The sequence below is a fragment of the Hirundo rustica genome, chromosome 1 (assembly GCF_015227805.2).
Source record: "Hirundo rustica isolate bHirRus1 chromosome 1, bHirRus1.pri.v3, whole genome shotgun sequence".
Classification (NCBI taxonomy): domain Eukaryota; kingdom Metazoa; phylum Chordata; class Aves; order Passeriformes; family Hirundinidae; genus Hirundo; species Hirundo rustica.
The window spans coordinates 126,876,590-126,892,062 of record NC_053450.1 but is presented as its reverse complement, the minus strand read 5'-3'; the positions used below and the strand labels follow the sequence as shown (position 1 = coordinate 126,892,062).

General features: G+C 33.7%; 1 protein-coding gene across 7 annotated transcripts in view; it reads right to left on the bottom strand.

The window, feature by feature from the left end:
- Positions 1-15,473, bottom strand: part of CRPPA (CDP-L-ribitol pyrophosphorylase A) — a 122,441-nt gene that overhangs the window by 48,830 nt on the left and 58,138 nt on the right. For 6 of the 7 annotated variants that reach the window (XR_009208433.1, XM_040082285.2, XM_040082257.2 and 3 more), the window contains exons 7-9: positions 12,701-12,790; positions 11,843-11,935; positions 7,449-7,577 (exon numbers count right to left, since the gene is read on the bottom strand). Coding sequence is in view for 6 of the 7 variants with exons in the window: in XM_040082285.2 (XP_039938219.1) it covers positions 7,449-7,577; positions 11,843-11,935; positions 12,701-12,790 (312 nt within the window). In the remaining variant the exon portion in view is untranslated. Of the gene's footprint in view, positions 1-1,138; positions 1,155-7,448; positions 7,578-11,842; positions 11,936-12,700; positions 12,791-15,473 lie in introns of all 7 variants that reach the window. The other variant, XM_058423011.1, reaches the window with a different exon arrangement.

The following is a 15,473-nucleotide window of genomic DNA, read 5'->3' as shown; positions in this document are numbered from 1 at the left end:
AGTTTACACGGATCTCAGAAGAGCATGGAACAGAAACCCATCAGGGATAATACTTCCATAGAAAACCTCTCTGGCTCAGGAAATACTTAAAGTTAGCAAACACTGAGTGTATAGAGAGGTGCTATATATGCTTGCCCTGATCTGATTCCCTCCTAAAGATTTCCTTACAGCTACTGTTGGACACAAGACAATGACCTAGGTAAACTTCTGATGTGATCCACTATGGCCATCTTTGATGGTGACATATTGCAGAGTAATAAATCCCACTTCAGTGAAACCCAGACCTGGAATGTATCAGGACAGATGTTTACAGAGGAGATGGGTGACAAATCTGAAAAAGGTTCAAGTGCACAAAGCAGCTACTAGGATAGACAGGGTATCACTGGTTTGCATTGATGGTTGTGCACAAGCTGGGGCATTTTCCATTCTTGACATTATTGGGTCATTGCCATATTTCAGCACTGGGTATGATCCATAATGGACTTTCACCGAACAATCAGACATAAGCAGCAAATAAGATGTGGGGCTTAGTGTCTCAAATACATATAGAAACCCCAACCACAGATCTTCCAACCCTTCTAAAGAAATAGCCCAAAGTTAGCCTGAGGCTGGATTACTCGACTCCTGCTAATATACAGCAGGAGAGGATGAAAGATGAAAATAATACTCCCAATATAGATTTGATGGTTAATGCCTCTGTTGCACAAATTTTAGGAATTACCACACTGCAAGGACTGCAGCAAAAGCCTGCAGAATAGTTACAGTCACTACAATGTACAGCTTGAAGGGAATTTTTGTATCGAAATGGCTGAAAAACTTCCTAAGTTCTCCTGGTCCAATATAGTGATGAAAATATGCAACCTTTGTATACTTTCACTATAAAACTAAACTTTGCATTGAAAGTGGAAAGTTATCTGAAGAATTCCAGCCACATTTTTAATTGAAAAAGTGCACTCAAAATACAAAAGCTCATTAAAAAACTAATTCAACAGCATTAACATTTAACAGTTAACATCTTCAAAATTCCTCTTAAGCACACAGGGCAATTTCAGAAAGCTTCTTTGTTACTGTTGTTTTATGTAATCAGAGCTAAGCCAGAAAAAACAGAAGTATTCTGTACTATAGGTATTTTAGTTACCTGCTAAATGATGCCTCTGGGGGACAGCATGGAAGCCAAATGAGAAGATTAATTTTTGATGCCCAACTTAGACAGTAAAAGAGTACAAACATCACTTTAAGTGGAGAATTGCAGCACTAACAACTCAGAAGTGCAACTGTCCTTAAACAGATGCAATGGACTTCAGATGTTTCTGTCAGACAGGCTAGCAATGGAAAATAAGTTAAAAGTTATTTGTTTGCAAACAAAATTTTGTGTCAAAGTCCTTTCATCTTAAATGTTTATGTTTCCATTAAGAGATAAGAGGTCAACATCAAAGCTTCAGTAAGAAATAAAAATCAGAATAACTCATACTATCAGATTTGAAGATGAAACTCAGATTTGATGCTCATAGTGTTTGTTTTTGCAAATGGTTCCAATTCAATGTTTATTTCCTATTACAATAAAGTATCCAGAATAATTAATACTGACATACTTTTCTAAGTTCCTATATTGTATATCACAGATTTTTCTTTCCGCTAGAGAGTTTGGTAGTCCACCTTAAATCCATTTATTCCCCAAAATTATTCATACTAAGAAGCTGTTTTAGAGGAATGTGTTTTATACAGTTAAAACATCCACAAAAGAAACAACTGGCAACCCTTATTGACTAACACTGTCAGAACGGCTGACCTGAGGTATAAGAGCAAGGATGTTTAAAGGCCATTTTATGAAGTCACATCTTCTAGGATATGTCTACATGCCTTAATCACTTTGGCTGACAATTTGATGGAAGAACTGGTTTCTCCAATTATAAGTTCAATAGCTGAAACAAGTCTAAAAAGGTCATGTGCAAAAGGCATAAATTATTAACCTCATGGTTTTCTGTGCAGCTTGTTAAACTCCCTCAACTTGTAATAGCGGAGACAAATTGAGCAACTTTCTGACCTTTCTCTGATGAAAACCTACACAGTTATTTAACGAAAGCCCTAAAGGTTACCAATTATTTTTCTTAAAAGCCCATCTTCCTCAGGCAGGGAATTTGGTACTGCACTGAGAAATTAGTTTGTGGAAATCTTAATTTGAGTGATTTTAGAAGAGTTGCAAATCTGTAGAAAATCCACTGGTTTGTTACCTGTTTTGGCTAGAAGAGGAAGGAGACAAGGGGAAACAAGAGAACAGAGAAAGATAGAAAAAGAAAAAGCGCAAGAAAATAAAAATGCAAGTATGCATGGTCTTTTTTTATTTCTTGACATCCTCTGAATGGTACATTTCAGATGGATTTCAGATGGATTTTTTCAAAATACAAAGCCATGTTTGTAAATATTTCCCATCATGTCAGTTCTACTTACTGCAAAATAAGCATTCATGACTGATTACAGATAGTACTAATAATTAAGGATAAAAATGCGTCAAGCCTCCATAAATACCAATTTCTGGTTTTACTAGTGAATGACTAGCTATAGGTTCGTATTAAGAAGCCTACAGATTCTGATTTCTATGAGCCTATCCATATAGAAAGTTTCAGACTGATTTAGTTTTACTCTTTGTCCCAAACTCTGTGAAAACAAGACCACTTTGGCTTATCAGATAATTTGCACAATTTTCCTTGATGAAAGAGTGAACAGTGCACAGGACCATGGTATTTAAAATTTCAACCTCTGCCTCATGAAAATACTAAACAATAATTACTTGGTCTTAAGGATTTCTAGGAATAAATGTAAGTTTCCATTTTCATTACAATCTATTATGCAATTGAAGCTGAAATTTAAAAAAAAAAAAAAAAAGTCATTTTGAGAAAAGTGAGGTCTCCAGGTAGTATCCCAATCATTTTAATCAGATTTCAATCATTTGACCAATTCTATGCTGATCATTAAGTGAATCAAGAAGCATGCAGGGGTCATGTAGGGCAGAGTCTATTTGATTTTAATGAGTTTCCAAAGTTTTATTTTGTGATTTTACTTCATTTGCCCTCCAGGGTCATAATCTCAGTACTGGTTGCCAAACCACCTTCTACTTTGTGGATTATCCCATGGAGGGGTGTGTTCCCTCTTTTGAGAAACACTGCCTTAATGTTTACCCATAATACTATTTTAAGGGATCTTTGATGAAAGAGAAATCATAAATGTTTACCTTTGGGGTTTAGCAAGACAGACATAAAACACTTCTAGCATACTAAGTATTTCTTGAGCCATCAACCACAGTGCAGATGGGCCTCTTGTCTTCAAAAAGTCTTTAAGGCTACAGTAAGTGTCCAATATGTTTGCATAAGAAATCAGCCACAGTTCAGGCTCCTTTTAGTTTCAAGCAGCTTCATAACATTTATTCTATTGCATCATTTGTCTCTTTTTAGTGTAGGTACTGTGATTTTTCTGGCTGGTCCTTTATCTTAACCAAATAGAAGTTTCAGAGGCAAAAGTATTTGGGCTCACTTTACCCTAAGCAAGCCTTAGCACATATTTGCTGCTCTGACACAACATTCTGTCAGTGTTTCCCTGAAGTAGGATTATTTTTTATTAATACAGTTCTATAACCAAGAAATATTGATGCTACTTTTTTATTTTAAAGCTTTTTGTGGTTTCCTATGTCCATCCAGATGTGCTTTATTTTGAACAATTACTGTTGCTTTTTATTTCCTGTGAACAGTAACAAAATCATTACTGAAACCTACGGACCAAGATTTTATTTCATTAACCTTTACAAACTGTTGAATTTGAACTCTCATGCTAGGAAACGCTTCTCATATCCTCTTTTGATTATTTTCTTGATTATTTTTTGTAATTCAATAAGATTCAAATAAGACTATTATCATTATTATTATCATTATGAGTACTATTATTATTATTTTTAAAGAAGAGCAGTAAATAGAGAAAATATTTTTTTAAAAAAAATTACTGTCAAATTCAAGCATAACCCCATTAACTACCTAGAATATGTTTCAAATAATAATAATGTGTGTGTGTGTGTGATCAAGGCCCAATTTCAGGATTATTCCTTTGCTCAGAACATAGAACAACATGCAGCTGAGGTATCCTCACAAATCTTGTGGCTCCAATGATATAAATGAATGTTTTTAATATATATCCAGCCCTGCATGGATGTAACGATTTGACATTAGCTTTCATATTCTTTGGGGTTTTAGCAGATCCTAAGACTCTTTCTAAGTACAACTTTCTTTATTTAAGAATAACTTGGCTTTTTTAAATAGGTTTTCCTCCTAATATTCAGAATTTGCTTTCTCCATTACATCCTACTTGACCATTTTTAAAACAAAGATTCTTATTCTAATATATAATAATACTATGCCAGTCATTGCTATTTTCAAGATGAACTTGTCATTAAATTAAAGAGTTGGAATTTTACTAACATTTTCATCAACATTTGACAGTAATATCATCCATAAAAAAATGGACCTTTCTCCCTATTTTTAGTTCATCTTGCTTATCGGCTATATTCTTCAAATTATCTGAAAAATGGTCAAAACCTAATTCTGTAAATTCAGACTCTGGATACGGAATACTCTTTGGCCCTTTGTATTTTGAATGCATAAACCACTTCTAACATTGCAGAATTGTTTTAGAAAAGAAAAAAATTCATAAGTGTGATTTAAATTAACAATATTTTCAGGATGGAAAATAGAGTTTTTATAAAGTGGATCCAATCTGTATATCAATATCAGTAATGTGGTATTCTATGCATGAAGTTTATAAGAGAAATAACTATTTGTCTATCAGCTGCGAACATGCACTTGTTATATGCAAATGAAAGGTAAAAAGCAGGTTATTTATATAGCACATTAAACCCTTTTCCTTTAATCCTCCTGATTAACTTCTTGGTGTATCAAATAGTCATAAAAATAGTTGACATCTTTTTCTAAATACCAAACAAACACTGCATTTAAGATGTGAAAATAAAGGCTCATACTTTTTCTTAGGGCTTCACATCTCCTTTAATACCATCAAAACTGAACTCCTTGGTTCTAAAAGCATTTCCACTTCCAAAACATAAAAAAGCACTATATTCTCAAAATGTATTTATTTCAACAAATTTGCTTTGCTAATGCAAAATCCCAAAGACTGCCCCCATTTTCTTTTCTACCAACATATCCTTACACCCAATTAATCATATAATCCTTCTAAACATGACATAATTTCACCTGAACATTACCATGGCCATGTCTCACTAAATTCCATATTCTTTTTTTTAATTAGGAAATGTGTACCTATCAACTATGTATGTCTGGTAGTGATGATATAAACCAGTCAGCCAGAGGAAAGCTCCATGAAGCAACCTGTCATAACTCTTTTCCTGAAATAAACTATAGCTTTCTGGGACTTCTCAAAAGCATCCAGTGACAGAAGTTATTGCATTAATAGACTATCCTTAACATTAATACAGGTGCTTTTTGTGTTTCTACTTCTTCTGGACTCCTTGTCATGCCTATATGAAATTCCATCTTCAAGCATAGAACTCACCTACAGGTTCATCTATTAATGGCTTGTACTAGAAGTAAAATACCTGGGTAACTCTTAAATCATGCTTTGGACTTAAGATTAAAAAGAAACAGTATAAAAGATATTTTTTCATGTAACAAATTGCTTTTGTTCACAGTTTCCCAGTCCCACCCAGACCAGCAATAAATTTGGGGCTGTGTAATGTCTAGATTCATACATCAAGTCTTTCCATAGGTCTTTGCATAGAAACAATTACGTTCTACATAGTTCCGCAGCCAAAAGTAAACTTGATATACATATATCACATTTATACAAATGATGTGTATAACCTATTCCTCTGTTATCAATCAAAGTAGACAGCAGGAACTAAAGACTATATGTCTGTCTTTGTGAACAGGGACATGTTTTAAAGCCATTTTAAAACAAGACAGTTAGAAACAGTTTACTTACTTTGTGAAGTGTTTTACTCTATATAAGACTTTTTCCATGTAATAAGTGATGATTCTGCCTGCAGTGATCTTACATAATGATTCTACCTTTTTATTTTCAAAGAATGGAGGCAGCAGTCTGCTGCAATCCTCTTATCATCACAGATCAAGAATTCCCCCTCAGATCTCAACTGCTCTTAGAGGTACCCATTAATATTAAAATGTCTTGATGCCATGCACATCAAAATCCACTTAAGGTTATAAAAAATTTTTCTTTCAGTCAGTCAGCTTTACTAACTGTTGCTATCCATATATGTCTATTTGATTTACTTGTATATAAAATTATATACACACAATTAAGTCTGAAAGGAAAAACTGCAGTTAGACTAAAGCAATATTTGAAGAGTTACTTTTTACCATGATAAGGTGACTCTTAGACCTGTATTTCAATAGTTATTCGAATTATTTTTACCATAAGAAGCCAGAATTCACCCTGAAAAAATGGGGTTTGACAGTAGCAGAAAGAAAACTGAACAGTTGTATGTCCCTCAGAGTTTTACAAACAAGAGACAAACTAATGTCATATAATAGCAATATTCATATTCTGTTGGCATTAAAAGTCTATAAAAGCATAAAATGATAGGTATTGATACTCACAGCTCTTAATAAAGCAATAGAACTTGATGAGAAAAATCAAGTGCTTAGTATACCAGGAAAAAAATATAAAACTAAAGCCACATTTAATCAATTATAAATAAACCCAAACACATAATTCAGCTTAAAAAAAAAAAAAAAAAAAAAAAGAGCAGTTAAGATTACATTCATTCCTCTTTATTAAAATTTCTAGTTTACTCCTTCCTTCACCGTTTACTGAGTTAAGAAGCTGCAAAACTATATCTACACTGGAGGCAAGGCAGCCCACTCTTCTGGTTGACAGAACATGTTTCCCAGGCAAATGGTTTATTTTTAAGTAGCTTTTGTAAGTACAAAGTATGTTGGAGTGCTAACTCTTTTTGCCTCCAGCTGAGAGTTGAGGCAATTTGCTGCTATTACAGACACTGTTTCAACACCTATATGCCATGCCCTCCCTGTCACCTGAGTACTAAACTCTGTTTTAATGAGGGACATAAAATACTGCAGAACCACTGACTGAATGTACTTTCACTATTTTTCTCTTTTTCTAATGCTAAAAAAAGTAAGTTCCCAAGCAGAAAAGCAAAAAGGGTCCTGATATTTTCATGCATTTCTAAAAACTGTTTACCATTTATTCCTCTCTAATCAAAAAGCTTACATTTTTGTCTATAACTACAGGCTTGTCTGAATTTTGAACAAGAACAGGCAAGAATCTTCAAAAAAATTCTTTTCATGTAATATTTATTTCCCTTTGATTTTGTTTTAAATGAAGATTCTATCATTAATCATATAAATTGCAAAAGAAGATAATTTGCACACAGAAAGATAATTGCATACCTTATAGTGAATAAGGAGACCATAAACCAAAATGTTTTTCTTTTCAGTTTCTCTTGCAAATTTTTTGATCGTAGTTAGGTCTTCCATCCCAATGCTGAAAGAATTATTTTCTGAAATATCCAAGTGCACCTGCAAATGAACAGATGAGGAAAAAAACAAAATCCACTTTTTCCATAGTGTGCCGTTTTAGACTGATGGGTTTTAGCAGGTCATTTTTATGTGTTAATAACACATAGAAATACAGACTAAAAAAGGCTTTTCTTAGATAGCTTCTATTTACTACTGAATTCCACTAAGACATTAAGGGACATGAAAACGATTTTTTTCAAAGCAAAAGAAACCAATAGCCAGAATGTATCATGCATCTTAAAAATATTCAATTTAATTTGAATACAAACAATATTATTTTATAAGCTCTAGACTAACTTTCACAGGAGGTTTTTTTGTTAGTTTGGGTTTTTTACTATCAGAGAACTATAGAACACATATCTTTTGTAAGCACCTTGAAGGTTTTCCAGACAGAAATGAATTCTTTAAAGTTTAATTGGAAATTTACTATCCTTTCAGTAGAGCATACTGGTTGCCTAAATTGGATTAATTTCTAGATAATTCTTCAAGTTTGAAAAACAGAAACTACTTCAAAAGAAGGTAGGGATATAACCATCCTTAGCTCTTGGGCAGAGAAAGGCAGGTCTCATTTTCATCAGGGGCACTGCACAAACATGGCAGGTGTTACAGGACATGGACTGAGTTCAAGAAGTGTTTGGACAACACTCTCAGGCACATGGTGTGATTCTTGAGGTGTCCTGTGCAAGGCCAGGAATTGGACTTGATGATTCTGAGGGTTGCTTCTAACCTGGCACAATCTATGGTTCCATGAATTCTCTCCTGGGCATCCTGAGCAGGGACAAGAGTTGGACTCAATGATCATTATGGGTCCCTTCCAACTCACAATATTTTGTGTTTCTGCAAGTGGTACTTCCAGGGAGGTATCAACTAGCTCAATCCTTTCCCAAGTCCTACATATTCCACATTTTAATCAATTTCCTTTACAAAGCTTCTATTAGCTGTAGAAATCAAAATTAAGGATGATGATTTGTACATACAAGGTTTCAGTGACTATTAATAGCAGAAATACCTTTATCGCTAAAAGAAAGAAAAAGTATTTTTCTGGCTGAATGATTCCATCATATAAAATTTATCTGTAATTACTACACAGAGGTAGCGGTATAGAGATCACCCCAGAGATCAGTGCTTAGGAAAATTATTTCAAGTTCTTTTAGTACTTTATATTCCAGTTATACTGACAGAAAATAGGTCCTCACTCATTTACCCTTGCAACACTTTTTTTAAAAAAACCTGTTTATTGCCTAAATGCATACTCCCCAGAGGTAAAGCTATTATCTTCTACTACACAAGTAGAGATTAATTTTCACACACACTCATTATTTTGTTATTTTCTTCCCAAAACAAGGCTAAGTACTACTTATTTACAGCTATTTACAAGAAATTACCATTTTGAGAGAACTTAACCTAGCTCCTCTCTACCATTAACCTCTTTGACGGTTTTGAAAAGAGATTTTTCTCAAAATAACTTTGGTACTGAAATGCAAATAATAGCGACTACAGAGCTGAAGTACTAGCATTTCTTTCCTTCTAACCCTAAGCAAAGCAATAACATAAAAATCAAATTCATTCATACCATTTACAAACATGAAAATGTATTGCTCAAAAAAGTAATGTCAGTTTGAGAATACGATTTGTCAGATTGCAGCATAATTGGACAAGATACTGGCTTAATGCAAACAAATAATTGCCTGAAGTTTACCTCTGTGATGCCTATTTCTCCTGTAACATTAATATTTCCTTTTGTACAGATACAGTAATCCAGTTGCTGCTTCAGCTTACAGATGCCATGAAACAATCCAGTCAGGCACCAGGATAATGGACAGACTTGGAATTTGTGGCAACTGATAGGTTGGAATATGGACAGAAGTCATAATGTCCAGTGCAAGCTTCTCCTTTTATTGGATCAATGTTCACTGGGCTCGTTAAACAGAGAATCTGGCATAATAAAAACACCTGTCATTTTTACAACTAAACAAGATGACTATTGGAAGGAAAAAAAACACCTTATCTTTTTTTTTTCTTAATTATCAGATTATTATTAAAAAGTTGCTTTTGTAATGAAATCAAAGAATAGACAAGAAGTTTCCAATTGTTCAAATCCAATTACATTAGACTGTTCCTAGTTAAGAGTTTAGAATGGAAGCAGTTAGTTGCCCTCCCCATTTATTCTTTCAAGAGTTTTACTTTTGAGAATAGAAAAACATGTTTCCCTTACAGCTGGTACCTAAGACCTGTGCATTTAAATGTCATCATACTGCTTAAAATGCTGATTCACATTTGTCTGAGAAATATTAATATGTACTTTTACATTGAAAGTGTATTATAGGATTTTTCATTAACAATTCATTCAGGTAATATGTTAAAAAAGTATATAGGAAAGACTAAAGTTGAGGAAAATCCCACTCATGAGCCTTAGTGAAGAGGACACCCGACACTGAATTTAATTAAACACTGCTAAAGGAAGTTTCTGTCTCCCACGCCATTTGTAATGAGTTTTAGAGACCAGAACCTTAAAGGACTTCAATACTTCCCAGTGATTAATATGAGACAATGATTTGTTAAGCTAATTCTTGTCACTTAAAACACACGCTACAGATCTCCTTTTCTTCCCTTCTCGTATTTCTAAAAGTGTGGTACTTCCACTAGATGCCTGAGTGCAATTTGGCAATATACTTTTAACGAATTCATTTCTATCAGTTTTTTAAATATTAGCAACTGTTTCCACCTAGTTATGAGATTTTCTTTCACTGTCTAGTTCTCAGAAATTTCACATAGTTGTCAGAAACAACTGATGGATCTGGAGTATAGTAAACAGAATTAATACATTATTTTTCTCCCAAGGCTATTTCAAAAGGAGTCCACCTAAATAATTTGTCCATGCTTCAGGCTGCTCAAGCAAGTACACTTTCATTAGAAATGGTTCTGGGTTCTAAAATTACTTCAAGACCTAGTATCTCAAGGACAAAACCCAAGTTTCATGGGGAGATTGTATAAGAATTATTTGCACTCCTATTTCTTAGGAGATACTAAGACCAGAATGTTTATAGCTACAACTATTAAACCACAGTTTTCACATTCCTAAACATCACACTAAAAGAGGTATTTAATTGAAAGTCCAGACTGGAAAGTGTTATCAGTCAGGCACAAAATAAGCACACTTTTGACACCTTAGCATTAGCTAGTTGATAAACAATTCCAACTTTATATTCACACTCAAAATTCAATGCAGACAGAAATTATTTTTATATTCTGAAAAAGGACTAATGAAAACATTTTCAGTCCAGAAAAGAGCATTTTGCACATCCAGTGGCCCTGTAAATGACCAACAGAATTGGAGACATGTAATTGCTCTGATTATGAAAGGCAGAAGTAATTTATCTTTGAAAATTCAGTAAAATAAAGTTTTACCCTGCAGTTCCCCAGAAACAGGGTCAAGAAAAAAAGATGATCTAGAAGCAAAATGCTAAATATTGATATTTATAGAATCACAGTAACTCACTCCAAGAGAACAGCATACAATAGGTGAGGATATACTAGGTATGATAGGTTAGGCTCTACAGAGGGATCCGGATAGGCTGGATACATGGGCTGAGACCAAAGGTATAAGGTTTGAGAGGGTAAAGTGCCCTCTCAAAGGTGCTGAACTTGGGTCACAACAACCATACCCAGCACCACAGGCTGGGGGAGAGTGGCTGGAAAGGTGCCCAGTGGAAAAGGACCTGGGGGGCACTGGTTGACAGTGGCTGAGCATGAGCCAGCGTGTGTCCAGGCGGCCAAGAAGGCCAATGGCATCCTGGCCTCTTAAAAACAGTGCAGCCATCAGGACCACACACACATAGAAAAAAATAAAGCCACTTAATTCTGTTTCAACTGAACATTCAAGCACAGCACACGCTTTGCAGCATCCCCAGCAGAGAAAGAGCAAGGAAGGAGTTAACAGTTCAAGACAACCAGCCAGCCACAATGAGCTTTTCACAGAAATATATAACTAATAAACTGTCATTTGCTAGTGTCTGTTTGCAGTACATTTGTTGAAGTGAAAATGAGTTTCTTTAGAGACCAATTTACAGTTTGAATTTACAATTTGATTCTAAGTTAGAAGGTAGTCTAACTTTTTGAAAATTATATATGAAAATTATATTAGATTTCTTATTTTTATATTACTTATATTATATTAAATACTTATATTACTTATATTTATATTAAATATTAATTTAAAATAATTAATGAGATACTTTCTACAATAATTCACAGGAGTTACCTACCAAAATAAGGACAACTGGACATAAGAGAGCAATATTTGATTTTTCCAACATATCCACTAGTTCCTGGGCTTCTTGAATGGCACACCTTTTATCCTAAATTAAAATAAATGTTTAGAATTACTGAAAACAGCAATTTTTTAATAAAAATGGAATTTGAAGATCTGTTCTTTACCGAAAAAAAGACGCATCACTTTTTTTTTGTTTTGGGGGAGGTTTGGTTGATTAGCTGATTGTTATTAATATACTTTTATGGTATACCCCTGTTAAAGTTATAGATGTTTGAAAAAGAATGAGATTAATAATATTAATAACCCTTTATACACATATATATAAAAACACACAAACAAGATTAAGGGTCTTGATTTGGTCTCAGATATGGTTCATCTAAAACCATCCTGTCTTGGGTCCATGTTACCATACATGGACCCAAATACAGATCACATGGCTTGCACACATCCACAATGGGAAACACTAATTTAGAGCACAGTAGCAATGAATGCACATTTAGTTGACTTCAAGTATGACAGGCCTCTTCTTAAAATAATTCACTTCAATACAACAGTTATGAAAGGAATTTTTAATCTACTTCGGATTTTATCCCTCTTGTTCAAGAATTCATGGCTGGTTAACAACACAGCGACAGAAGCGCAGAACCAGAGGAGAATAAACAGACCAGTATCTCAAGTCTAGTTTAGTGCACAGCAGAAACACCAAACATCAGCGTGGACATAATATATATAACAAACATATATAACAAACAAATATAACAAACAACTTATTACACAAATATTTAATTATTATTTACTGTTACTAGTGAGTTTAAGTGAAAAATAAAAAGCATGCATCCTCACCACTTACATTTACACAAACAAAATTGTAGCACTGTCCTGAAATGATGCTTTGTAGACGGCTATCATTTTTGCTTAGAGGTATTGAAATAGCTTCAACCTGATTAGACAAAAAAAGAAAAAAGTCAAAAATTCTAATTCAACTTTAACTAACTGCTAAAGCTTCCACCACCATGGCAGAGGTTGTTCATAAAAATAATTTAAAACTGGCAATTATTATTTCCACTAAAAAAACTGAAAATTGCTCAGAATTTTGGGGCTCTCAACAACGAAGCATGGAGTCCAATATAGTATACTGCTCAGGGTAGCCACTCCAGAAACAGCCCTGGAAGCATCAGACATGAGCACGGCTGCTTGGGTTAGGATGTTCAACTGTTTCAAGAGATGAAAACACTGTCCATAAAATGATCTAATGATTTTAGACCTCTAATTCTGAGAAAACCTCTACAATATTCAGATATATACATTTTGTCTTAATGAAGTTAAAAATAAAATAAGTATGCATGAAAGACCAGATGCACTGGTATTCCAGGATTCTGCCCAGAACAAAGTACAAGACTCATCTGGAGTTTCTCCTTGAAATATTTTCCTCAACAAATATTTTAAAATACTTTCTTAGGCACAGACATACTTATTTTGCAACCTTTAGCACAAGCTAAGCAACTATCTTATCCCAGTTAAAATAAAAAGTAGATTTTACCACATTATCAGCTTCAGGATGGCCTTAAGTAAAACAGTAAACCAGGTAGCAGAGGGTGAATCTATCCCCTAAGAGAAGATAACACTTCAAAGCAAATAAAACATCTTGAAAGTCAGGAGAAAAAAAAAAACATCTTCACATTACTTGCATTAAATCAGCAAATCCCACTGCTTCACAGTACAGCTGAGCTTTACTTCTTCCCAAAACATATAGTAAGTGTCATAGCAAGCAACAGAAGTAATATATGGCTGTGCTCCCTTAAAATGCCACTTAATCCATAATCCAACAAAAGTACCAAATACATTTTAAAAGGCTTTGCAGTGTTATGTAAAGCTGTATTTGGTAATTTTTGTAATAATCAGGAGCTAAATTGTTTGCAAAGCAAGTTTGAAACCAAAAAGTTGATAGTTATGCATAGCTACAAACAGCTGACATTTAATATTTTAAGATTAAAACAAAAAAGTTACAGAAGGTATGAACTACTTGAAAATACTTTGGAAGATGCAGTACTACAGGCCTCACCTTGCTTGAATTTCTGAAGATGAAAAATCAGAAATCCCTGGTACCTTTACAACCTTGCACATATTTCAATGTGCATGAGCCTACTGCAAGCCAGTGTCTTTTCAGAATATATTTGGAACATGATCCAAGGCAGAAGGCCTACTTTTACTTTTTCCTTTGAGGTCTTACAATACATGATGCTTAAGGATTGCTGAGCATTTGAAAATCCCTTTAGTATATTAGAATTTTTAATTTCAACAATTTTATCAAGTAACACACTAGCATTTTTGACCACCATATTATCTAGCAAAAATGAAAATTGAAATTTTCTGTTGGAAAAGTAAGCACAACTGTCTAAGTAGAAGCTTCAATAAATCATTAATTAACTAAAATTAATTCTTATTTTATTTGTCATTTAATATCTTACACAATAGTACATTTTTTAAAACTAAAATTAATATTAATCAATGTTATCAACTACAATAGAGAGCAAAAACTACCTAAAAATACCACCTTGGTAAAAAGTGATTCTCACATAATGTTTCAGTGTTTAAATAAAAAAGGAGTGTATGGATACGCCTAATTAATCCTGCTCCTTGCAACAACTGATATTCTTTAATGGTTTTTTTAGTTATCAGATGCCCTGCACTGTATTTCCAACTTAATTCAATAACCAGTTCCATAAAGGACATTTGGAACTTGCAAATTTATTTAAATCATATCAGAATTTAAAATCACAATTACCACCAATGCAGCAGATGGACAATACAATCATTAAGAAATTGGTGATTTTCTACTAGTGAAATGCTAGCTCTTTTTCTATTTGAAAACAATCAAATATTTTCTTATCCTACTCATGGATAATTATCCAGTCACAAACACGACACACAACTTCATCCAGTTGATTTCATTTCATGTGACAGCAGCACTTTGTCACTAAAGAAACATGTGTACATGATTTCCAGTCAGAAAGAAGGAAACACCTTCAGCTTCCATTTAAGTTTGTTTGCTTCAAAAGGGCTAAATAACAAATTTAAGGAAAAACTCAAGTTATGATTCACAGCATGAGATCTTTAACAAAACATTCATTCATCAGTCATACTGTTTAAAGTAACACTGACTAAAGTACTTTTAAATTACTTCACAAGCAACAGCTGTAGCTTTTAAAAAATTTTAGAAAATACTTTCTTTTCATTTTCTTATTAGTTCAATTTTCAGGTGTTTTTCCCACCTGTTATTGATATTATCATGTTATTAGAGTCAGTCTCAGAAATCCTTCTAAGAAAATTTCTTTTTAATTCTTCTTTAAGGACATATGTAGAAGCTAACAAATCCTCCACAAATAAATATGGCTGCTACTGAGAACTGGAGTGTCAAAAGTATCTAAAATGTTAAAATACTTGTCCCAGATAATATGTTCTCTACTGAATGATTCCCAATTGGTCTTACATTTAGATAAATTACCTTTCAATTAACCCTTTGAAAAGGCCCAGCTTTCAGTGCAGTGCATCTACATTGCTTAAAATAATTATTTTGCACAAAATCAAATCTCCCTCACACAAAGTACTGTGCTTCATTTGAG